This window comes from Dunckerocampus dactyliophorus, chromosome 2 (assembly GCF_027744805.1).
Source record: "Dunckerocampus dactyliophorus isolate RoL2022-P2 chromosome 2, RoL_Ddac_1.1, whole genome shotgun sequence".
NCBI lineage: Eukaryota > Metazoa > Chordata > Actinopteri > Syngnathiformes > Syngnathidae > Dunckerocampus > Dunckerocampus dactyliophorus.
In genome coordinates, this window is record NC_072820.1 from 29,335,168 (window position 1) to 29,361,994 (window position 26,827).

The window sequence follows — 26,827 nt, forward strand, 5'->3', positions numbered from 1 at the left end:
TTAGTATTATTTGCAGATGATCCCACTGCTTTTTGTTCTGAGGAAAGCACACAAGAGTTAATAAAGTCACAGATGAAATGGCCATATTGAAAAGATGGTTTGATAAAAACAGATTAACAAATAGTAGAAATACAAATGTATTAAGCACAGATTGACTGAAACTGAATTCAAATGAAAATACATTCTCAACAAGCCAATTACCTGCTGGTAAAAGCCACATATTCCAAGCTAAACCGAGCTGTTAGCAAATACGTTGGCACTTGCAAATATTTTTGAGGCGGTCCTTAAAAAGAACAACAGATCACATGACAGTTCCCCCTCCAGTAAGGTGTCTACTGCAGGTGTAGGTAAATCATTCATCTCTATTATGCTTTATGACCCTTACGCACATCCAGGAGTGGACTTTGAATTCAAGGCGGGGTTGCAGAAACGTGATGGACTCAAAATGGATCCACATAAAGTGTCCAGGAAATGAATTAAAGTGGGGATTATACAAAAGTGATGTTGTGTTAGTGGACTTTTTGGGCTATTAATTTGCATAATTGTCACACACACACTCAAGGAGGCCATGCTGTTTCTCTCTGGAGACATGATCCTGATGTGACTGTGTTGTTCCATGGCAACCATCTGGCTAATCAAAGGTCACAGCCATAACTGGTTTACAAGTGACATGTCACTCCACCCTGGCAGAACAGTCCAACACACACACTTTGGATGTTTGGAGGATGAGGAAGTTCTGATCCGGAGAGTGGAGATTAGTTTGAAACTCCCAACATCACCGCCATGCCGTCCACGTCCAAGACGCTACACTTCCTGTCCAGTGCGCTGGCCACATCCATATCGGTGGGGATCCTGGGCTTTGCCATGTCCTCGGAGTGGGCAACCAAGACCATGGTCTGCGCCAGGGGAGGAAGCAGCTTCTTCAACGGCTCCGCCGCCATCACGCTGGAGCTTTTTGACGCCAAGCTGGAGAGAGATATTTGCCCCCTGTTTGGACCCCCCGTGGACTTCCAAGGTAAAATTAATTGACATAATATTTATAACCAACAAACATAACTATGCATTATTGAGGTAGAGGGGTGTCAAGGAACATGTCTGACCTTTGAACCCAGCTACCTAGCCACCCTGGGTTGAATGAAAATCCATGAAATGAAAATCAATAGTTGTTTACTATTAAAAAAACACAATATAGTAGAACCTGCTTATGCCGATGATCCTCGGATTGGCTGACTGACGTCAACATAAGCAGTTGTCGACATAACCAGAACCAAAACCAAATTTTTATTGTATGTCTTGACTGGAATAACAATAAAACTTTCGTACATGGGAAAATAACTTCTTATGGGGGCTATAGCCCCCATAAGAAGTTAATCATAAGAAGATTGTTATAACAATCTACAAAAATGTCATTAAAGCATTGCATTTTGTACAGGTAGTTATTACCGCCATGCTTTTAATCAAGAATACTTTTTAGTGGTTGTGAGGTAAAGTGTAGGTAGGTATTTGATGAATATGCCTCTTTGGCTATTTTGTATTGCTGTAGCATAGTTGACCTACTGCAAACATTCAGTCAAAATCAGGGTCCTTGCGCTGACATTGAGCAATAATCCCTATGGACATGTCTGTGTGTCTGTCTGTGTTCAGTGTTTCCGAAGCTGGTAGAGACCAACGGCGTTCCTGTGGTGCTGCACACCATGTCCTTATGTCTGCTGGTACTGTGTCTGCTCTCCTCTGCCGTCAACATCCTCATCTCGCTCTACAATAGCGTCAGTAACCCCTACGAGACCTACATGGGGCCCATTGGCATCTACACCTGCAGCTCCATCAGCGGTCAGTAACAAGGACATTTACTGTATATTTTGCTAGCAGCTAGCAAGAATAGACACAAAAATGCATCAAAAGTCATTGCATTGTGGTGCAAATCAGAATAAAGGTTTGTTATAGTCCACTTGCATGGGGGTCAAATTGGGACAGTGACCCATCAGATCCAGCAGATGGCGCTGATGGTACAGTCCATGGTGCGTCATCCTGCATAAAGCAGGAAGTAGCTTGCAATCTAACAACCAGATGCAAATATTGCGCTCCATAATTTTTATCCCACTTTTTTGTGTGTCTTAAACAACTTATGTGCCAAATGTAGCAAATGTCCCTTTTTTCTGGAATAGTAATAGTTTTTGGTCTGCCTTTTCCAGAAATGGCTTTGTTCAGGCTGAAATGGCCTCATGTTTAGTGGCTTTAGTGCCCTCTGCTGGTCTGGCATGCACTTGACACCCTTCAAATGTGCTTTTGGATGCTTATTGTCAAAAAATGGTGTCATACTAGCCCCTGCGTTGATAAAAGCTGTCTTCCTGTAGCGTGTTTGTCCTTCCTGGTCCTCGTCCTATTTGTGGTGAACTTCCAAGCAACCACAATAGTGGAGGATCTAGTGAGGAGCTTCGCCGAGAATGTCCCGGTGGACCTGAGGATCACCTCGTCGAAGATGCAGCTGGGCTACTACCTGCTCATCCCGTACATGGCTCTATCGCTGCTCGCCGTCGCCCTCATCTACATGTATGACCACGCCGCCTACACCCAGCGGAGGGAGCAGCAGAGGCCTACGGAGGACGCACCCAAGGAGATCATGATGTATTAAAAGGACATGTTATTTAACTTTGGTGAAGTCGCTGTAATGACAGATTACAGGTTGTAGGTATGTACAGTCAATAGGCTTGTTCTTAAATGAGGGGCTGGTTGAATGATCTTAAAATATTATTATTCACAGACAAAATGCATATTTTTGGGGTAAAATAAATTAAAAATAGGTGGCATGAACATAGACATATCATGCATATCATGTAAATACGTATTTAAATAAAAATGAGAGCAATTACAAAGAAACAGGAAAGGTAATGATATAGTTGCTTCCGTGCATTCTGCTCCCCTCTAACGGTGAGATTATGTAAGTGCAATGTTATTTTAGGGTGATTGGAGCTATTTTCTGTGATTTCCCAGTTAAATTATCTGTAAAAAAAAAAAAAAAAAAAAAAAACACTCACAGGCATTCCATGTCAGACCTAATGAGGGACACACCAACCCTGGGCCAGCTAAAGACAAGATAAACATAAAAAAAAGAGTGACACGGAGGTCAAACGCTGCCGTCTTTTTGCAGCCAGCTGTAATTCGCTTTATGTTGAGGTGTCCTGTTGCCGTTTCCCGTGTCCCATCACTCAGCTCGAGGCCCGAGTCAGTTTGGACATGTCCTTTGCGGTCCCTCTCAAGCCCTCGTAACGCCTGCTAGCTGCCTTCAAAGCAACCTCTCACACTTCAAGGCACCTGCAGAGGGACGCGGCAATTTGCTTTTTTCTTGGCTTTTGAGGGCTTGTCAGCATCAATATGGATTACCTTGCTGGGAATGTGGACACTTGAAACTCAAAAGCGAGTCACGGGAAGTGGACCACTATTTTATCTCACCATGCTAAGTTTTTTTCTTCCCAAAATTGCCCCTTAACTCCAGACAAGATTCTAAGATGCAGGAATTAGGTTAGAACGCAGCCGGACAAATGTGGGACAAGACAGGCCAATGCAGGGTGATGCAGGACAACACTTGATAAAGCAGGACAATAGATAAAATGAAGGAGGATGAAGTGGGACAAGGTAGAATAAAGCAGAAAAAATAAGGACAATTAAAGCTGCAAGCAGCGTTGAACGGGCACTTGCACCCTCACGCAACTCGGGGTTCATGCTAGTCAGCGGGAATGCAGACGCAGGACTCGACGCCAGTATCGCGAGTTACAAAAATAATTGGGGTGTCTCAAACTGAATGGTAACATGCATAATATTCATCCAGTAGGGGGTACCATCTGAGTCGATGAACACACACAGTTACGGACTGGAGAGTGACCTAACGCACTGTAAAACATTTCGGGGCAATTTGACTATGTTGGTCAATGGCGAAGGCTGACACTTCGCCACAATGCCACGCCCACCACCTCTGCTTCACATGCATAATGATCCATAATTCAAGTTCATCGGTCTGTCAGTCATACTTTCTATTGAACTTGATGTCCATCTGAAAAATCTCCTGGGAGGAAAAGGCTAATGTACATCACAAATTTTGCCCTGTCGCCACTGGGTGGCGCTGAGAGGAATTCAGGAAGTGACCTACTGTAGCTTCAAGGTGTTGTCTTGATCATATGTACCAATTATGATGTAGATCTGACCTTGTGGAGCAGAGTTCCCAAACTTATCCATATAAAAGAGGGAACACTGTACTCATAATAGGCTTTTTCACCTATATCCCAAAGCTGAGATGCTTTTTTTTCTTGAAATATATACCGTATGACTTGTTAGCATACCTACATGTGTTGCTTTACAAAATATCAAAGTGGCAAAGTTGCATCCTTTCATTTTTCACAATGTGGCCCTAGCTGGAAGAGGTTTGGACACCCTTGATGTAAAGCGTCTTCCAAAGCATCTGTTTAACAGGAGACCCTGAACCAATCGATGAAGTCATCTTGCATGTTCACTGGAGTGTGCACAAGCCACAAAAAAACACCCTTAAAGGATTTTTAAGCGTTTACCGTGCAAACATCATTTGAATCAAATCAAAGATGGCCGCTAATCTCTTCCTCTCTGAATGCTCGGTGAAGCGAACAGCAGGATTAAGTAGACTATGTGACAGGATTAAACACGGATACTTCTTTACCTGCCAAACTTTACCCTCACACAACATCCCGCATGACACCGGCCTGTGAAATGGACACCTCCAGCTGCAGGGCACCGGGGTGGAGGAGGTCCACATTCATGCTGAAGGACACCACTAAGGCAGGTGAAGGGGGGAGGGGGTCTTCTTCTACCTTAAGGAGGATGTAGATAGATGAAAGGTGATGCATTCGTAGAAAAACACTCTGAACCCATAACTGGGTACACCAGTATATGATGCAATATGAAGACTAGTCAGGAGAGTTATAATTAAATATACTTTTTTTTAAAATACCTAAACATGCATGGCGTTATAATATAAAGTATAATATAAACTTTTTTAAAGTATTTTTGTATTTTCTGGGGTAAAAATGCCCTACAATAAATATTTAACACTCAATTAAATGTCATTTTAAAAATGTCATTATGAATGAAATGATTTCATTTTGATAATGTTCTTATTTCTTTTTCCGGGGTAAAAATATTGTAAATATTATATAATATAATATATGTGCCCTGCCATTGGCTGGCCACCAGTCCAGGGTGTACCCCGCCTGTCACCCGAAGTCAGCTGGGATAGGCTCCAGCATACCCCTGCGACCCTAAAGAGGAGAAGCGGTATAGAAAATGGATGGATGGATGGATGGATAATATAGGGTCACACGGTGGCTGAGTGGTTAGCATGTTGGCCACACAGAAGATCTGGCTTCAAATCTCCATTGGGCATTTCTGTGTGGAGTTTGCATGTTCTCCCCGTGCGTGTGTGGGTTTTCTCCGGGTACTCCGGTTTCCTCCCACATTCCCAAAAACATGCATGTTAGGTTAATTGGAGACTCTAAATCACATGTGTCAAACTCGTGCCATGGAGGGTCGAGACGCTGCAGGTTTTCTCTCCAACCAGTTTCTTCAGCAGGTGGTTTAATTGATGAGCTACTTCCCTCAAATTGAAGGTGTTGATCATTAAAAATCACCTGCTTTAGTGACTGGCTGGAAAGAAAACCTGCAGTGTCTCGGCCTTCCGTGGCACGAGTTTGACACCCATGCTCTAAATTGTCCATAGGTATGAATGTGAGTGTGAATGGTTGGTTGTCATAGAAGATGGATGGGTAGATAATATTGTATAATATACAAATATATATTTTATTTTAACAAGTGTCCTAAAATAAATATATTAAAAATGCTTATTTTCAGCAATGTAAAGACTGGGACAGTTTGGAACCCAAGATGCAGAGAGGACACAAACGGTAGTGAACAAAAGATTTAATATAAAAAATCTCCACAGGAGTAAAAAGTCATACAAAGCAATCCAAAAATGAGTCCGAAAACACAAAAATACCAGAAAAGGCCACCAAAAAAAACACAAAACACTGCAAGAAAAAGTAACAGCAGGAAAAAAAAACTACAAACACGGTAAGTAACTAAAGGCGCTGATGAAAACCAAGCAGGAGTAAATAACTAAAAGCACTGCTGAGAACCAAGCAGGTAAGTATACCAGCAAAAAAAATACTGCTGGAACTGCCAAGCAGGAAATAGTACTCACGGTGACAGGTAGGTAAAAAGGCCAGAAAGCTAACAGACAACAAGGGGCGCACAGGCAAGGAGCAAGGAACAGTGTGGCAGCTAAACAGCCATGCTTAAGAAGGAAGGTGAGTAATCGACAGCAGGTGTGTACCAGTGGCTCCGCCTCTGCTGGGCCGGCAGTGTGCTGCCAAATACGGCACAGCCCATGACAACTAGGGATTTTTCCTACATTTTTTAAATGATTATTTTCTGGGGTAAAAAATATTTTTTTTGTATTTAGTGTCCAGTCATAAACGTATTATTATTATTATTATTATTATTATTATTATTATTTAATGTGTATTTTTGTAATGGTGTAAAAGTGTACTACATCCTGCTGAAGGCTGTCTCCAATATTTTGAATATCATATTTAGCTACACTACAGCATCACAATATAAGGAACACAAAAATATCACAATAATAAATATATTGTCAAACCAATTCATTTTAATTATTCATTTAATTATGAGTCATTCTTAAATACAGTACATCAACACATATATAATATATTTCATATTTAAAATAATAATAGTTTTGGGATGTCATTAGCTTGTACCTAATGTTGCGGCCACTGAGTGCTGTTAGGCATAAGGTGTGCTCTGATTGGATTTTTATTTAAAATAAAAACATCACAGGCATAGAAATAAACATAATTTGGGTGTGAAAGTTAAATACAAAACATTTTTTTCTTTTTTTTCCAGGTTTTCCTGCAGCTGTCAAAGGTTTCCAAATGTTATGTCAAGGTTTTGTCGGGTCAAACGGTGCCAATTGGGCTGAATGGTTACTTGAATGCTGTGTGTGTGTGTGTGTGTGTGTGTGTGTGTGTGTGTGTGTGCGTGTTGCACCCACTGACATCCATCACAGCTGCCAATCAGCAGCAGCAGTGTCAGAGAAAGTGCTCAGTGTCCCGCCCCCTAATCCATCCATTCATCATTAGATGGTCCCGTTTGGATACACCAGGACTGTCCAGTTGAGTCCTGGTGGAGCTGGAGTCCATCCTGGGGTGCCGAGGCCCCGCTAGATGTTCTCTGAGTGTCTCAGCCATGCAGGTAAAGTGAAGAATTGGCTTCGGGTGACTTTTGGGGGAAGATGTTATCTTCTGTTAACAGAGGAATGACACCATAATGGAGCAGCAGGGGTGCAATTACCTCTTAACCCCCCACCGCATCCCCCATTCCTCCACCTCCCTTCCTCTGCCTTTACCTCAGCCATCAGTGACAAATTAAGATTAATGGTGGCGATACAGGTGAGCAGCCCCCCCTTAACTCACCTTATCATTGTTCTTGCACAATTTCTAGCGCAACAAAAAAAACAGCAAACACAGTCAATTAGCGACAGTAATCACCAATAAATCAATACAGTCACATGACTTGACCATGACTGTGCACTTTCATGCAATTAGCATGATAGACTTGAAAAACAGATGCTTCAAAATGTTTTTTTAGCATATATTTTGCATTTTTGGACCAGTTTGTATGCTAGCAACTACGCTAAGTTTGCGTTTTTATATTGGTCTTCTGCAAAAAAATGCACGTATTTGCAGTTTGCGTGATCATTATTATTAATACATATGATGGTGATTTCAAAATGTATAAAAATGACTAAAGCAGAAAAAAATGTAATGTACCACAATTATTTTCTCAGGTAATATTTTCAATTTGCAAGTATTTGGATGAGTGTCCTATAAGAATGAGGCTTATAACAATGGTTTAAAATCCCAGCTAGTGGGTTAGTTAGTGTAAAAAAGAGACATATTTTTGGTGTGTTTCCTATGATGCCTCATAAGAGCAGCTCTACTGCATGTCAGCGTGTGTCAACACGTAAAAAAAAGTGCCACGGTAGTTCCTGCATTGATCTTTATGAAGGGTTGAGACGAGTTGGCTCATAAAGCCGTCAATCATCACAGTGATGGACCACGTAGTGAAGGCCCGGAGGCTCCTTTAAGAGCAACTTCATCCGTCACTCAAAGAGCAAACGGAGACACGTTGCTGCAACTCAATTCTCAGCCATGCAATCATATTTCCTAAAGTGCCTCTTTGACCTTTCACCCCGCCTGGCAGAGACAGAATAGGCCCAAAATGCAGAACGAGTTGTCGGACAATCAACTTTTTTTTTTATGCAACTGCTGTGTGGGAGAAACAATGGCGGCCCCCTCCAGGCGGCGGCGGTCAGTGTCATTCAGCAGCGTGGAGACACGGCGTCTGACCGCTGGAGGGGTCGGAGCACTGTGCTTCAGGCCCGTTGAACAATTAGTCAGACACAGCTGACCCCCGCTTGGCTAGAGGCCCGACTAGTCCCTTACACAGCAACCAATATCCAAATATTCCATATTTGGAACGTATGGATTACCTTTGGATGACTATATGGTAAGTTGTTTAGGGCTCACAATCATGTCCACGTAATGCTAGCAAAAGCAACAGGTGGGGAAATAACCTCTAAAAGAAAGGCCACCATGGCCAATCAGAAGCCTGAAGAAAGTCATTTGTATATATACAGTATATATTAAGCTATTATACAGGTATATATGTATATATATATATATAAAATATATATATATGTGTGTGTGTGTGTACCTGTATAATAGGAGAATCATAATGTAATAATAATATTAATAATGTACAATAGACAAAAAATGGCTAAAAATAAGAAATAATGTTGTTTCTTTCTTTTAAAACCTTTTATAGACAATATGTGATATAATGCAAAATATATGAAATTAAATAAAATGTCTTGAAAAGATAATGCGGTAAAATATAATGCAAAATAAATGAAAATGTAATTAAATAGCTTTAAATAGCTTTAAAGCATGGATGTCAAACTCAAAGCCTACTTTAGGTTGTGGGCCGAAGTGGACATTGCCTGTCAGAGCTGTCTTCATCCGTGCATGTAAACCCTGCGTAAACACAATGCACAGGCGACAGTGCGCAGTGATACGACGGGAGAGAAAGTAACGCTGAGCGATGGTGAGGTCTAATTTTTTCGAGGAAGCATTTTTGTGATGCAAATGTATTACTCTTTTGAACACATATTGTTTTGAGAAGCCAAACTCTTTACTTAAGTGGCCCCAGCAACTAACTACCAGCAACTACGTTCCTCATCACAGACATCCAAACACAACTTGGCTCACAGGACCAAGTGGGGGGTAAGTCACCGTTGATGCACTAGACTGCTGAAGGGGATGTCATGCAACTCCATGCAGGCTGTAATGGTTGCTGCTGTTTTTAGTCGTGTACAGTTAAATTATTTTGACTTTTGGTCTGAATCTGGCAACCTTATTAAGAAATAAAATGATTATGCCAGAGGGCTCGTTAAGAGTCGCTTCATTACACAGATCGCTGTAAGCACTTGGTTTGAGAAGGTCCAACTCAATGCTACTGTCACAACAGTCCTGTGGGCCGGATCAGGTTTGGCCCCCGGGCCTGAGTTTAACATGTATGGTTTAAAGCTTTAAAAAAAAAAATGATATAATAGGATAAAGAATAATATAATACAAAAATGTAAAAAAGGAAAGGCAATAAAATAAATTATAAAATGAAACAAACCAAAATAAAATAGAAATAAAAGTGTCACACCTTGCTGTGACACTGGTGGTATGTTTGGGTTATTTTGCACTGTTACTCAGTTTAGGGTGTATTTACTTATTTTTCTGTCTTGCACCTAGACACTGGCCACTCCTGTTGTGGGCGGAGCTGCGGGATGTGCTGCAGCTGCTTGTCAATTATCCTACCTATTTATACTCACTTGTTGCCGTTATCGGCACTCAGCTATTCCTCACGATCACTACACCAAGCCACGCTTCCAAGGTCATCTCCCGTGCAGTCCTGCTACACGTCCCGTAGCTCCTTCAAGCCTGCTTTAGTTATTCCTAGGTGTCTGTCCATTTTGTCGTGCCCTTTTTGTTTTCTGCTGGCACCGTTGTTTTTTGTTCTGGCATACAACAGAGACTATTCAAAGCCTTTTCCATTACAACAATTGTCTGCCGCATCTTGGGATCCAGCATAAACTGTTTTCAGACACACCCCGCGTCACAAAAAGCTTGTCAAAACTAAATAAAATTGTAGAAGAGACAAAACAAAAAATGGTTCAAACAACAAAAAACTATGGTTTGAGATAAATACAATGGTGCCTTGGTTAACATCATTAATCCATTCCGGAAGGTTTGCCTCAAACAAAAACGGACTCTAACCAAAGAAAATTTTCCCATCGAAAATAATGTAAATCCAATTAATCCGTTCAAGACATCCAAAAGTGTTAACACAAAACCACATTTTAAAGACAGCAATTATTGTCTTACATGCAGAAATTGATGCAGAAATAATCTAATGACAAATGAACGGCCAACTGAATATTTAACATCACTTTTACCGAGTTTTGTTGTTCTACAACCAATAAACATATACCTTGCCATTTAAAATGGAAAATGAAAAAAAAAAACGTCGCATAAGTGTGCCGGCAAGAATATATGTGCTATGTTTGACTCCCTGGAGTCAAACACAAAAAATGGTTCATAACAACAAATATTTCAGTTTACAATATATACCAAAGCAATCTATAATCTCATGTTATATAATATCATGTCAAATAATATATACAAAACAAACAAAAGAACATTTAACTGAATGAATGACGTTTTTAAAAAAAAAAACATGAAATCATTTCCTTTCTTTCAGGCCCTTTTTCAGCCTCCTAAAACATTTGCTAGTTTCTTACAAGATCTCAAGGTCGTTATTTAAACTAATGATGAAAAGTAATGGAGGAGAACATCAAAATAAAAGGGTTGCCTTCTTTCCCCCCCAATCTAACAACGGTGGTGTAAAGGAAGAAGCGCTAATGGTGAAGATAAGACTGTCTTCACCTTGTGTGTCACCTCATCACCTCGTGCTGCAGTGTCAACGACAGACGGAAGAGGCTGCGGAGGTGGGAAGCCTGGAGATGGATGTTGGTGGAGGGTGTGTGTGTGTGTGTGTGTGAGAGAGAGAGAGAGAGAGAGAGAGCGAGAGAGAGAGAGAGAGAGAGAGAAAGAGAGAGGATCACCTTGCCAAAATCCACCGTGAAGCCTCACCACTCTGTGCACTTTAGCGTAGCGGCCGGAGCCGACACGTATGTTAGCAAGGGTGTAGTAGCTCACCCTGGGGCGACACTCAGGACCCCCTCCATAACACCACCACCCCCACCCCACCCGGCCTCCACCTCTTCCCATTGTCATCAGCCCGTCTCTCAGCCTCTTCATCCGCCACTCTGCCTCTAGCCAAGTCACTTCCTGCCGCCACATTCTTCCTCCCTCCATTACCCCCGAGGAGGAGCGAGGGAAGTCGGGCCGAAGAGGACTCCCAGGCGGGGTCAGGGGAGTATGGATGACCTATAGCATCGATGCTAATTAACCAAGGGGTCCATCCAGGTGCTTATAAAGCGATAAACTCTTTCTGTGGGGGAGGAATGACAAGCATGCACTCACTTTGAGAGCTTCTCACTGCATGGCCCGTTTCGGTGGGTGCACCCCTGTCAGCGTGATGTATGGACGCAGAAAGACAAGCTCCTACCAGGTCTCTCACATCCTGAGGAAAAGAATAGGGGACGCTTGGAAACACTTAACAAGCGGCACTCACCTCAGAGCATAAATACATTTACAATACTGTAAATATACATTAGTACCCCTGTGGGTTGCAGTGGAAATGGATTGTATATAGAGTTGTGAACAATAAACCGATCTGGTTTGACAAAGGAGAGATGTGGCTGCATTGGTAGCAGCCTCCTGGATCGATAAGAATCAGCCAAAAATCCTTAGATTCAAGGATTGTAGAGACATGCACCAGATATAGCAACACTAGCAACCAGCTGCGTCTGTTAAACAACACAAGAGCAGGGCTGCCGGCGAAACGATTGTAGCGCATGCTCCGTAGCTTAGCATGACATATGTACATTATAGTGACCTAATTTATATTTTTGTATTGTGTAAAACTAAGACAGGAACAACATCAAATTAGCACAACACGAATACAGGGCCACCGTCCACCAGCACGAGCCTGGAGTTCGTTTTTCAGAGAGAAGATTATACGTCAGTGTTTGATGTATGCGCTAGCATGAATTAACTTGAGGCTGTGGACCGAACAAATATGGCATTAGTTCTCAATAAGGTAATCAAACCTTGCCTTTATGGATTCCCACGTTGTATCAGCATTTGGGACCAAATATGAGGTGAAAGAAAACGGAGAAAAATACAATATAATAGTCTATATAGTCAATGCAGTAGTCTGTGCAGCGTGGGAGAACGTTAGATGGTGTGTTCAAGGACCATCTAACAAAGTGGGACAAGGCCCCGCTCGCAACAAACAACTTAAACATGCAAAACTGTGGGATTAACTGTATATTATTTTATTTCAATAAAATAATGGTCAATATTTCCAAAATTGTTATTCATTTACATAAAATTTTAGATGCAAATTATTATATCTTACTTTTTTAGGTGTTTTTTTTTTATTGCAGCCCCGTGGTTGCATGCTTGGCGATATGATGTGCTCTTTTACACATTTGAAAATACTGTAAGAATGCCACTTTTATAGCATTGGCTTCTTTATTTCATACTGTAAGATTAATATCCATCCATTCATCTACAGTATTTTCTATGCCGCTAATCCTAATTAGGGTTGCAGGGGTATGCTGGAGCCTATCCCATCTGACTTCGGGCCAGATTAATGTCCATATCAACAAATGTAACCATAGAACGGAATCGTTGGTACACTGTATTGAATCGTATGGAATCGTTCTGTTTTTAAAATATATTGTTTTTGTATCGTGTAAGTGTTTAGTGTCGACGTGTACCAAAACAAAGGTGGACCACAGCACTAATGCTAACTGAGCTGTATTTCCTACATATGTCAAATTAAAAACCTGTGAAAAGCTTCAAATGATCTCTAGAAGGACATTAAAAAGCAAGATTTCCATCTAGTGGCCTGGCATGCAAATTACAGCATTTTTGCAGGTTCCGGTGATCAAGGCTAGTTTTACCAACACTTTCTTAAGTACTGAACTGTTTTTATACGGAGCTTTTTGCGGAAATTCAAATCCTCCCCCGCCAGAAACCCCCCCCACTAAGTCTTGGAGGAATTTCCTCCCTCGGGGATCCCTTAGTGATGTCCATCTCCTCCAAGTCCATCACGACTGAAACTGGATAACTTGACACTCACTTAAGCGAGTCTATTCACTGGAGTCCTGCGGTGTCTTTACAGAGCAGATAAACCTCGAGAAGTCCAACGTTTAACTTTAATTTAATTTAATCTGACAATAACAATGTTGAAAAAGTTGCAAAAGTTCTTAAAAATGTGTTAAAACAAACCTTGATAATTGCCTTTGGCATCGGTGTTCAATTTGCGGCCTGCAGCGTGTTATTATTTGAGACAGTGGGCCACTTTAAAATGAAAAAAGACAGAAATGGTTACCAAAAAAATTTTATAATAATATTAGGAGCAAAAGCTTTTTTCTCGCTGCCTAGCATGTCTTCACCAAAATTGGGTTGCTTTTATCGTCCTGACAAATAAAAGGTGAAATAAAGTAACAGTTCTGATGTATTCCACTAAAGGCTTAAAGTGTGCCCTTTTGCTGAAATAGTTGTTTTAATAACTTTTACAAAAACCAAATTGGACAAAAAATGTTTTCTTGTTATTACCTCTCGAGCCAGAAGACGGGGCTGCTGCTTAGTGAAGACAAATCATGCTGTTTTTTTCTTAGACAAGAATACAATGAATAATAGAATAATAATTAGAAAAAGAACAAGAAAAAGGAGAGGAGGAGAAGAAGAGGAGGATCAAGAAAAAGAAGGAGAAGAAGGTGGAGGAGAAGAAAGAAAAGGAAGATGAGAAGAAAACAAGAACAAAAAGAAGGATGAGGATGAGAAGGAGAAGAAGAAGGAGGAGGAGGAGGAGGAGAAAGAGAGGGAGAAGGAGAAGAAGAAGAATGAGGAGCTAGAGAAGAAGAAGAATACAAAGAGAACGAAAGAAGAGAAGAGAAGAAGGAGGAGGAGCAGTAGGAGGAGGAGGAGGAGACGAGGAGGAAGACAAACAGAAATTCTCTTCTGTTTATTTTTGGTTGACATGAGTGTTGGTGTTGTGTTGTTCATATTGTTACATTGTTGATATTGTATTAATACTTATAGATTTCTTTAATAAATTCAGGGAATAAGGGAATGATAATTCTTGGACAGAAGGGGGCTTTACGGGCAAAAAGCCAAAGGACTGCAATGAGAGTCAACAGTAGTTTTTGCTTTTCTTTACTTATTGTGCACTATTGACTTCATTTCACTCAAACAGTTTTTTTAAATAAAAGGAAACATTTTTATTATTTTGTTGGTATTGTCTTATATTGTTATATTAATATTTAGTTAACATTTTCACAAATAGGTTTGTTGATTTTTTTGTTTGCCTAATGTTTTTGTCTTGTGTTTTGTTCTGATTATACAACAAATGAAAGGCAAGATCACAAAATCATTCAATAATCTTGAAGAAAAAAATTCAATTAGAACGTATCGGTATCGGCACTCACCTTATATTTACTTGGTATGGGATCGATACCAAAATCTGCAGTATCGTCCACCTCTACTCTACAAATAGTGACCATTTCAGTTTTTAATATGAAAAAACTACAATTTTTTGTTGTTGTTGTTATACAGTAGTACCTCGGTTAACGTCCGCCCCAGTTATCGTGTTTTTCATTTAACATCGAAAGATTTTGCTAAAATGTTGTCTTGGCTTGCGTTCGCCCGCTTGGGGTGCATAGAAAACTGTTGTATCTGTGCTTATTTTTTTTTACGTAGCCATCTTGGATCACACCTTAAAACGAAATCTGCCGATACGTAGTTCACCCTTAGCTACGGCAGCCTGTAAGGCACATACAGCAAATGTAATGCATTGAAAATGGTCAAAACAGTGGACTCTCGCATTGATGACTGCTGTCAGTGCATTTTTTTAGTGAGTGCAACAAACGCTAAATAAGCCGGTATGAGTCCAAAGGAGGCCGCACGGTGGTCTAGTTGGCCACACAGTCACAGTCGGGAAGACCTGGGTTCGAATCACCACTGGGCATTTCTGTGTGTTCTCCCCACACCCCTCACCTGTGTGTGTGTGGGTTTTCTCCGGGTACTCCGGTTTCCTCCCACATTCCAAAAACATGCATGTTAGGTTAATTGGAGACTCTAAATTGTCCATAGGTATGAATGTGAGTGTGAATGCTTGTTTGTCTATATGTGCCCTGCCATTGGCTGGCCACCAGTCCAGGGTGTACCCCGCCTGTTGCCCGAAGTCAGCTGGGATAGGCTCCAGCATACCCCCGTGACCCTAATGAGGAGAAGCGGCATAGAAAATGGATGGATGGAGTCCAAAGGAGGTTGCGAGTGACAGCAACGTTCCAACGAGAGTAAATACCACTACTGAAATCAAGGAAAAAGAATAACTTCATGTTGCTGCTCTCCCCAGGATGTGCCGGAAGCTCTCATCAACAATAAGTACCATCCTGAAGATTAACAACGTAATCAAGTGAGCTAATGCTGCGAAAGGAGTAACCGTGTTAGCAAAACAGAGACCACAAACCATGGAAGATGTTCGGAATCTGTTGCTATTGTGGATCAACGGCTCACGGGAGCTAGTCAGAGACAACCCGTTTTCAGGTTTCAAGGCTGCTGGATCTAACACGGAAAACGAGTGAGTCTGTTGATGAGGCTGGTTCAAAAATTTGAAAATAGAACAGGCATACGCAGTGTCTTTGTGAACCTCGCAAAGGGAGTCCACTACAAGTAAAATGAGGTTAAATGTAAATTTCTTCATTTCATGTGTCATGTTTGTGGCATTGTTTTGTGACCTCTCTGCATAGATTTTTTGTGCAACATGAGTCTAGTAACATATAAAAAAAGGGATTGCCGTCCAAGCATAATCTCCTCTCCTCCCGTCCCTTTTTGCAAAACTAGCTAAGTGTGATGTTAAATGTTAATTTCTCCATTACATAAAACTGCGTATGTTAAAAAGCCTTTTACTGCCCCATGAGTGTAAACGTCAAAAAAAGGGATTGCCCTCCAAGCATAATTGCCCCCTTTGCAAAACTAGGTCAAAGTGATGTTAAATGTTCAGTTGTCCATTCATTTGTCATTATTTTTACATAATTTTCTGCATGTAAAGCTATAATTATGGCCTATAAAATGTGTTTTGTGTGATTAAATTGATTTTCATTCTTTGTTATGGGAAAATTTGCTTTGGTTAGAGTCTGTTTTGGTTTGAGTCGGAACATCTGGAACGGATTAATGACGCTAACCAAGGCACTACTCTACATTATAGTTATATGTCCAGCAGAGGTCCTCGCTACCTCCCCGTACCTCCGTCCAGAAAACAAAATCCGGCTGTAAAACCTGAGCTGTATGGGAACGTGCTGCGGCACAAGTGATTTATCCCACTGAAATAAATGTGAAATACAGGTGAAGACACTTTGAAATGAGGCTGACAGCAGGTGTGAATTATGGCAACAGAAAAGTGTAATACATATGTTAGTGTGCCGCCAACCTCCTGCCAAGCTTCTGGAACAAAGCCCAAAATTCGGTCGCTATTTTCTGATAAAACTGCTCCTGCTCTCGTATTTTAACGCCCCCTTTATTGCTGCTGTGACCCGAGTGCAAGTGAGGAGCAATGCAGTGGGCGATTGCAAACATTATTCTTCGCGCTTGTCCAAAGCGTTCTAATCCTTTAAGTGTGACACAATCGCTCAACACAGGAATGCGACCTGCTGCGAGCTCTGCTCGCCTGCCCGAAGACGTCCAAAAGCATCACATCAGCGGGCATGGCAGCGACTGGCACAGCCTCAAAGCGTCACTCATGGCTTGCATGACCAGGAACCCCTGGAAAACAAGACTGTAAAGATTAGACACTAAAAAAAGATTTTTGGGGAAGGGGGAATGAAGGACTATGTCAGCCATCTTGACTGTGCCTTTACACATCATCTTTGTTGGATAGTAATAGTTTGAAGACATTAAGTTGCAAAGTCAGCAAAAAAAAAGCCCGATTTGACTTTTGGCATTTCCCCACACACATACAGCACCACTCAGAAGTTTGGAGACACTTCCTCATGCTATTGAATGAACTTCTGGTTGCTGCTATATAATCTAATATAATATATTATATAATTTTCACCGGTTGTCCTCGAAATTGAAGGAATTTTTGTCTATGCAAACAAAAAAAAAGTAGGCACACAAGAACCATTTTGAACGTGAGAAAACCATTTGGGCCTTTTAACATCCCCGTCAAAAGTTTGGAGACACTTCCTCATGCTATTGAATGCGAAGGTGTTTCTAAGCTTTTGACTGGTACTGTATAATATCATTTTAAATGATCGTCCTCCAAATTGAAGGGATTTTTGTCAACCCAAACTAAAAAAAGGAAGGTTCACAAGAACCCTATTCATTATTGAAAAGGGATGAACTTGATGTTTTTGACAGTCAAATGATAGGAAACACTTCCTCATGCTATGTCTCTAAACTTTTGACTGTTGCCCACTGCCTCGCTCCTTGCTCACTTGGGTCACAGCGGCAATAAAGCGGCGTTAAAATACGAGGTAAAAGGAGCAGTTTTATCCGAAAAGAGTCAAAAGTCAAAGGACACTTCTTCATACTATTGAATGAGAAAGTTTCTCTAAACTTTTGACTGGTACTGTATTATATTTTAACTGATTGTCCTTTAAAGGGTTATTGTCCACCCAAAAAGAGGAGCACAAGAACCCTGTTCATTTTGAGAGTGACTTTTGACAGTCCCAGCCAAAAGTTTGGAGAAACTTCCTCATGCTGCTGAATGGGAAGGTATCTCTAAACTTTTGACTTCCACTGTGTTATATAATTTCAATGAATTGTCCTCCAACATAAAGGGATTGTTGTCCACTGGAAAAAGGGAGCACAAGAACCCTATACATTTTGTCAGAGGGATCCATGTGGTTCTCTTGGCTGTCAAAAGTTAAATTCAGTTCAATTCAATGTATTTATATACAGTACATACGCCATATATACATTTATATAACGTCAAATCACAACAGGAGTTATCTCAAGAAACTTTACACATGAAGGTCACATCCATAAATGAAAACAGAGAACCAACTTAAACCCCACATGAGCAAGCACTTGGCGACGGAGGCAAGGAAAAACTCCCTCTGAGGAAGAAACCTTGAACACAACCCAGGCTCTGTGGGGCGGCCGTCTGTCTCGACCGGTTGTGTTATGATATAAAAATAGAGGGATAGATGGTAGATGGTAGATCAAGCCAGAAGTCTTAGTCTGGGATGTGTTTAAAACTGCAGCGGGGAGGGAAGATTGTACTGTTGATTTGGATGAATATGCTTCTGCTGTTACTGGCTACATCAGCACATGCATAGAGACTGTTACCACCACCAAGTATTACAGAAAATACCCTAACCAAAAACCTTGGATGAACTGTGATGTAAGGGCTAAGCTACGTGCTCGTTCGACTGCATTTGTCATGGGCACCGCTGATGACTACAAAAAGGCCAGATATGACCTGAGGAGGTCCATACCAGAGGCCAAAAGACAGTACAGACAGAAGATGGAGGGCTACTATTCCACCTCAGACCCTCGGCACATGTGGGCGGGGCTCCAGCACATCACAGACTATCGACAGCGGAGTAGCGTAGCCACGTCCAGCCATACCACACTTCCTGATGAGCTGAACGAGTTCTATGCCCGCTTTGACCCTGATGAGCAGAGAGGGTGGCTGGACTTGGGGAGCACACAGGACTCACCTCTCATGGTGACATCAGCAGATGTGCGCAGGGTTCTGAACAAAACAAACCCACGAAAAGCAGCAGGCCCAGACAACATCTCAGGACGTGCACTTCGGGTTTGCTCATCAGAGCTAGCTGATGTGCTTGCTGACATATTTAACCTGTCGCTTGCACAAGCATCTGTACCGACCTGCTTTAAGTCCACCACCATAGTGCCCGTACCCAAGAAGAGCAACGTGACCTGCTTGAATGACTATCGCCCTATAGCACTCACTCCTAGTGTTATGAAGTGCTTTGAAAGGATAGTCATGACCCACATCAAAAAGAGCATCCCGGCGGCAACTGTGGACCCTCTACAGTTTGCATATCGCCAGAACCGGTCCACTGATGATGCAGTCAACACTGCCATCCACACAGCCCTTTCTCACCTACAGGTCCAGGACACATATGTCAGAATGCTATTTATAGACTATAGCTCTGCTTTTAATACAGTCAGCCCCCACAAACTCACAAATAAGCTCCTCACACTTGGCCTATCACCCTCCCTCTGTAACTGGGTATTTAACTTTCTAACAGACAGGCCCCAGTCAGTCAGAGTCCACAATCGCACATCCAGCTCAAGAATTGTGAGCACTGGGACCCCACAGGGGTGTGTGCTGAGTCCGCTCCTCTACACGCTCTTCACCTATGATTGCGTGGCCTCCCAGAACAACACCAGCATCATTAAATTTGCGGATGACACTACAGTCATCGGACTGATCACTGGTGGTGTTGAAACTTCATACAGAAGAGAGGTGGCGGACCTCATAGCTTGGTGTCGTGATAACAATCTCCTTCTCAATACAGAGAAGAACAAGGGAAAAGGAGCCCTGTTTATTGATGAGACTGAGGTGGAGAGGGTGAAAACCTTCAAGTTCCTTGGCACACACATCAGCGAGGACCTCACCTGGTCTCACAACACCCAACAAATCATCAAGAAGTCCCAAAGGAGACTGAACTTCCTGAGAAGACTGAGGAAATTTGGCATGTCCACCACAATCCTGAGTTGCTTCTACAGATGCACTATGGAAAGTGTCCTTACCGCCTCCATCACTGTTTGGTACGGTAACTGTACAACACGTGATAGGAAGGCACTCCAGCGGGTGATCAAGACCTCACAGAACATTGTTGGGGCAGCCCTCCCCTCACTGCAAGACATTTATAAATCTAGAGTCCTACGAAGAACACACAACCTCATCAAGGACAGCACACATCCACAACACTCATTATTCACACTCCTACCGTCAGGCAGACGCTACAGGATTTTGAAGTCCAGGACCACAAGGCTGGCAAACAGCTTTTACCCACAGGCCATCAGGCTTCTCAACAAAGCACTCACACACGCCGCACGCAACACAAGCACACACTCATAGCACTTTATTTATTTGTATTTATTTGTATTATTTATTTGTATTAATGTCTCTTCTGTTTTTGTTGCTTAATTTATTGGTATATATGTTTATGTGTTTATGTTTCTTATGTTCTTATTCTTTCTTGTGTTTTCTTTCTTTTCTTGGGAGAATGAACAGAATAAGATTTTCATTGCATGGTATAACTGCTGTTTTACTATGCACATGACAATAAAACTCTCTTGAATCTTAGTCTTAGTTCAATTAACAGGGAAGAGTGTCTCTGATACAGACCAGCATATCGGGGGTCAGTTGGGTTGACTTTTAAATAGAGAGAGGGTGTCTGCCACCCGGATTGAGTTGGGGAGATGGTTCCACAACAGAGGGCCTGATAACTAAATGCTTGGAAACAGTTTGGAAAGTTTGGAGACACTTTCTCATTCTACAGAATGAAGAAGTGTCTCCAAACTTTTGATTTTGGTTACTTGTATAATGGATTATACGTAATATGTATATGTATATGTATATGTATATGTATATGTATATGTATATGTATATGTATATGTATATGTAAGTTTTGTAATATTGCAATACTGTATTACAAAATATGGGTACTGGTCATAAAACAAAATAAACAGGGACATATGTCCTGTATGTAATTATGTAGAGTCAAAAGTTTAGAGACACTTTCTCATTCAGTAGCATGAGCAAGCATTTCCAAACTTTTGATTGGTGCTGTCCATATTTATTATCATTAGCTAACATCACGCTCAGTCCATTGTTTTGATGCCCAAATACTTTTTTTGGGTGAAATAACAGCGATGAGAAGGTTGGAAGGTATCACGTTTCAGGACGTAGACGGGCTCGAGCGTGCCACCTGTGCAATGTGAAGACATTATGTGTGTGTAGTTTTCATTAAAATTGATTGTACTCTTCATTAAAAGGGAGGATTGCCCCCCCTCACCCGCCTGCCCAGGTTAAATATAGTGGTGGACCATGAGGCTATTAAGCTGTCAGTGCAAAACATGAATTATTCTTCCTTATGATTATCAGCTCAGTATCATTACAGCCACTTTTTGGTGGGTGTTTTTCAACATTTCTTGCAGTGTGACACAACTGCCAGTTTTGGATCAGAAATGGACCACTTGCAGAACCAAAACCCAACAGAACACTAGCTGACGTGTGGAGGTCATGATATTCAAATGGGTCTTTTCCGCCTCCAGGACATGTCCCCTCCTGGCTGGAATCCCTTTTGGACATGTCCTTGCACATCGCTCTGCAGCAGACACACATGTGAGTGGAGTCATGATGTGCGAGACCGGGAGGCTAGCTTGATGACTACTACAGAGACACCCCCACCCCAAACCATCGCTGCTGCTATTGTGATTTAAGTACAGGCCACAAGCATGATTAGCATAATGATAAGATAGCGACACCTCCCTTTCAGTTCTATCAGCTGCGTGTAATGAAAGGGATAATTAGACGATTGATAAAAGGAGGAGCAGTGACAGCTGCACAAAGCTATGCTGGCCCAGGCCCGACCCGGCCAATTAACACGAAGAGGGAGGCGATGTCTTGATGTCCCGCTCAACCCCAACACGTTACAGTGTAAAAAAGTGCAGGGAAGTCACTTTTCAACTAAATAAATACAATTCTAGTCATAAGTGAGACAAACAAGAGTCCCCCTGGGCTACAGAAACGCTCCCGTCATGACTTTAATGATCACGTAAGGACACTGGGGGGCACCAACATGACAACGTCATGATCACTCTGACACTTTATCACACATGCACAATCATTAAAATGTTACAATAAAACACAGCTAAACTGTTTCTTTTTTGTTCCTAAATACACAAAAATACATATAATATCTATTGTTAACTGATAATATAATCTTATATTCTTATTAGCTATACAACTTCTACTAACTGCTTCTGATTAGTCAAAAACAATTTGCCGGTTGCTAGGCAGAATATCTGACCACATTTCAGTGCAGGGGAATTTTTTAAAAAGCCATATTTTTTTAAAGAAATCTTTCTCATGCAAGTGGAGGTTTTTCAGAATTGCAAAATTAAAGGCAATTTGAAACTGTATTTTATAATGCAATAATTTACAGTACAATATGTACACAAAAAATAATATTACAGATAATAGTATTATCTTATTTATTTATATGTATTTTATATCTTATTTTTTTATTTATATTATGAATATATATTATTATATCTAAATAATAATTATTAAATAATTCAGATATTATTAATTAATCTATGATTTATTATATTACAATCAATTATATTATTTATAAATATTATAGAGAATTGTTTTCAACAAAATTTAGTAGAATATCAAAGAAAAGTGAAGCATGATATTGTAAATAGCAGCAAATCGGCACATTTCTTAGACGAATTATTAAGATCCATCCATCCATCTTCTATGCTGCTTCTCCTCATTAGGGTCGCCCGAAGTGCACGTCCTGAGCCTATCCCAGCTGACTTCAGGCAATAGGCGGGGTACACCCTGGCCAGCCAATGGCAGGGCACATATAGACAAACAAGCATTCACACTCACATTCATACCTATGGACAATTTAGAGTCTCCAATTAACCTAACATGCATGTTTTTGGAATGTGGGAGGAAACCGGAGTACCCGGAGAAAACCCACACGCACACGGACAGAACATGCAAACTCCACACAGAGATGTCCAATGGAGAATCGAACCAAGGTCTTCCCCATCTCCTGACTGTGACTGTGTGGCCAACATGCTAACCACTAGACCACCGTGCGGCCCATCAATATTATTATTATTATTATTATTATTATTTTTATTATTTTAAATAAAATATTGTTACTACTGTTTTCACCAATAAAATGATCTTTTCATTGCACATTCTTTTTTTTATTATTTTCATTTTTAACAGGGTGATCCAAAAGCAACTTTTACAAAACTTTGGATAAATATGCACATTTTTTTGTTAAATTAAATTTTGTTGTTTGTTTTTATTATGGAAATAAATATAAATGGTGACGAAGGTGGTTAAAAAAAAGTCAAGCCAAGTGTGGGCATGACATACACAACCCCATGAAACTATTGTGGCATAGTAGTGGAATGTTGTCAAATGACAGTGGCTGCATTAATTACATTTTTGTGGGGGCAGTGCAACACAAAAATGCGCAACCTTGGGGGTGGAGGAGCCTCCTTTCCCCCCCCCAGAAAAGAGCATGTGCACGTGTTGTACGAAGAGTTGACAACAACATGTATTTGTGTACTTCTTGTTTGCATCTAGAAGTCAAATGTTACCATTATTAGCAACCGTTTTAAAGCCTTGCCCCCGGTGCCTCAGAAGTGAGCCGGGGGCGTTGAAGTGAAGGTGAGGATTAGGGTGTGGGACCTAGTGGGGGTTGGGGGGGTCGGTCTGTCCCCTTCGAAAGGCTATGATTGAAGGCCTTGAGCCTGCAGATCATCAGCAGCTTACATGGACCACAACTTAAATGTTGATGGGACCCTTTATTGGGGTCCCTGCAAAGGGCGCGTTTGATGGTTTAGGCCAGGGAGGGGTGGAGGGCCGGCGAGGGCTCTGTAGGTCTCTGAAGCTCAGTCTGTCTCCCTTCTGCTGTCTCTCTATTGGTATGCATCCCTCATAATAGAGAGGGAGGTGGGGGGTCTCATTAGGCCCTGGGGGTGTGTTGTTTTGGTGGTTGGGGGAATGGGAGGGGTCTTCTGGGGGCAGTGTCTGTGAGAGCAGGTGAAACTAAGTTTCATTTTGTTATTTCACTCTTCTCCTGCATGTCCAAAAAAGCGGTCCAGGTGGTCCATCCGTCTCCCGCTGCTATGGTGAGAGACATGAGAGACGTTTCCCTGTGGGCAGCCACTTCCTGTCTGTGACCAGCAGCCAAAGACAGTGTGCAGGTGCAAGACCAGCACCCCCCTACCACTTTGTAGTAGGGTTACATAAAATAAATAAATAATAGAAGCGATAATTCTATCGAAATATGCCATCGTAATAACAAAACCATTTTTAAATGACATATTTGTACACTGACATACACCAAAGTAACAATTCATACATTTTAAAATATGTTGTGGGTTAGTTTTTATGGTATAACACTAATAAAACCATTTTTGTGCCAGATTGAAATTTATGGGGATAATCTGGACTATATTGTATTGTTTGTATTTCCTGCTGTTTGTACAAAACAAATTACACATTTCTAAAATGACTGTTGCATTTTTGTCTTTTGTCTTATTTTGATTTTATTGATATTTTTTCATGTATTTTACTATATGTAAATATAATATACAAAAGATGAAATTCTATTATCATTAAAAATGAAAAATGAAAAAATATCTTATTTTACTTTTTATTTAATTTACTATTATGTATAGAATGATTTTAATTGCATCGATTATGAATATAAATAAATAAATAAATAATATACTGTAAAGTATTATCATAAAACAATAAAAGGATTTATTTTTTAGATACTGTATTTTTTTACTTCTATTTTGTTATTTACATAATCATGATTTATCTATTTTAGTATATACAGTATATAACTATGAATAATATACATTATTATTATTATATTACAAATATGTATTAAAAATGCCTCTTCTCACAATCATTTATTGGACATGCAGAATCATAGGAAAATAGTATAAAATACTACTGTATAAAATATATTTATACAATATATACATTGATGTGAAAAAGCCCCCTTCTTGATTTCTGTTTTTTTTTTTTGTTTTTTTTTGCATGTATGACACTTAAATGTTCCAGATCATCAAACAAATTTAAATATTAGTCAATGACAACACAACTGAACACAAAATGCAGTTTTAAATGCAATGAGTCTCTTACAGCGCTGGGGAGGAATTTTGGCCCACTCATCTTTGCAGAATTGTTGTAATTCAGCCACATTGGAAGGTTTTAAAGTATGAACCACCTTTTTAAGGTCATGTCACAGCATCTCAGGACTTTGACTAAACCACTCCAAAATCTTCATTTTGTTTTTCTTCATCCATTCAGAGGTGGACTTGCTGGTGTGTTTTGGATCATTGTCCTGCTGCAGAACCCAAGTTGGTTTCAGCTTGAGGTCACCAACAGATGGCCGAACATTCTCTTTCAGGTTTTTTTTGGTAAACAGCAGAATTCATGGTTCCATCAATCACAGCAAGTCTTCCAGGTCCTGAAGCAGCAAAACAGCCCTAGACCATCACACTACCACCGCCATATTTTACTGTTCGTATGATGTTATTTTTTTCTGTGTTACTTTTACGCCAGATGTAATGGGACACACACCTTCCAAAAAGTTCAACTTTTGTCTCAAGAGTATTTTCCCAAAGGTCTTGGGGATCATCAAGATGTTTTCTGGTATAATTGAGATGAGCCTTAACGTTCTTTTTGTTCAGCAGTGGTTTTCGTCTTGGAACTCTGCCATGCAGGTCATTTTTGCCCAGTGTCTTTCTTATGGTGGAGTCATGAACACTGACCTTAACTGAGGCAAGTGAGCCCTGCAGTTCTTTGGATGTTGTTGTGGGGTCTTTTGTGACCTCTTGGATGAGTCGTCACTGCCCTCTTGGGGTTATTTTGGTTGGCCGGCCACGCCTGGGAAGGTTCGCCACTGTTCCATGTTTTCATCATTTGTGGATAATGGCTAAGAAATGGCTTTACTGTATAACTAAAAAAAATTAACTCAGGTGTGATAAACCACAGTTAAGCTTTAACGGGGGGACAATCACTTTTTCGCACAGGGCCATGTAGGTTTAGATTTGTTTTCTTCCTTAATAATGAAAACTTTCATTTAAAAACTTCATTTTGTGTTGAGTTGTGTTGTCACTGACTAATATTTAAATGTGTTTGATGAACAGAAACATTTAAGTGTGACAAACATGCAAAAAAATAAGAAATCAGGAAGGGGAAACACTTTTTCACACCACTGTATCCATATTTTGTTTGTTTCTTTAACTATCTGAAACAATGAAAATCATTTTTCTTGCTATCTGTTTGTTGTTTTCACAAAATGATCAAACAAACTAGGGGGTCTCCAATCAAGAATCCATTGCATTTTCATGGGCACCAGGAGTAATTTTTGAATACAATACAACAAATGAACACACACGTGTTATTAAACACACGTGCACGCCTCTCCAGTATTGGTTCTGCTGCACTGCACAGAGAAGATGGTGTTGCATGAGGCCTTCATGTTGTCCTGCTATGAAGTCACGCGGTGGAATGCCTTGCAGTAATGAACACACTGCTCTTTCATTGACAACCACAATCATCCCTCGCTATTTTTCATCTACTCACTAAATAGTTGGGAAATCGCTGCTGCTGCTGCTTGTGCTCAAAAACCATCACTGCCGCCACGGCTTGTTATGACAAAGGTCACAGATAAAGGATGAAGCGCTAATGTGAGAACAAAGACTCGGTCCACAAA

The 26,827-nt window shown here is 40.8% G+C and overlaps 1 protein-coding gene across 1 annotated transcript; it reads left to right on the plus strand.

Moving 5' to 3' along the window:
* The first annotated feature begins 783 nt into the window (after nucleotides 1–783).
* LOC129177450 (clarin-3) lies at nucleotides 784–2,632 on the plus strand. The gene is made up of 3 exons (XM_054768598.1): nucleotides 784–1,015; nucleotides 1,645–1,830; nucleotides 2,355–2,632. The coding sequence occupies exons 1-3, from the start codon at nucleotides 784–786 to the stop codon at nucleotides 2,630–2,632; spliced, it is 696 nt and encodes a 231-aa protein (XP_054624573.1).
* The last annotated feature ends 24,195 nt before the right edge of the window (nucleotides 2,633–26,827 follow it).

Coding starts and splice junctions, on each gene's coding strand:
- LOC129177450 (XM_054768598.1), top strand. CDS start 784: ATGCCGTCCACGTCCAAGACGCTACACTTCCTGTCCAGTGCGCTGGCC. Junction 1,016..1,644: donor ACCCCCCGTGGACTTCCAAG/GTAAAATTAATT, acceptor GTCTGTGTTCAG/TGTTTCCGAAGCTGGTAGAG. Junction 1,831..2,354: donor CACCTGCAGCTCCATCAGCG/GTCAGTAACAAG, acceptor GTCTTCCTGTAG/CGTGTTTGTCCTTCCTGGTC.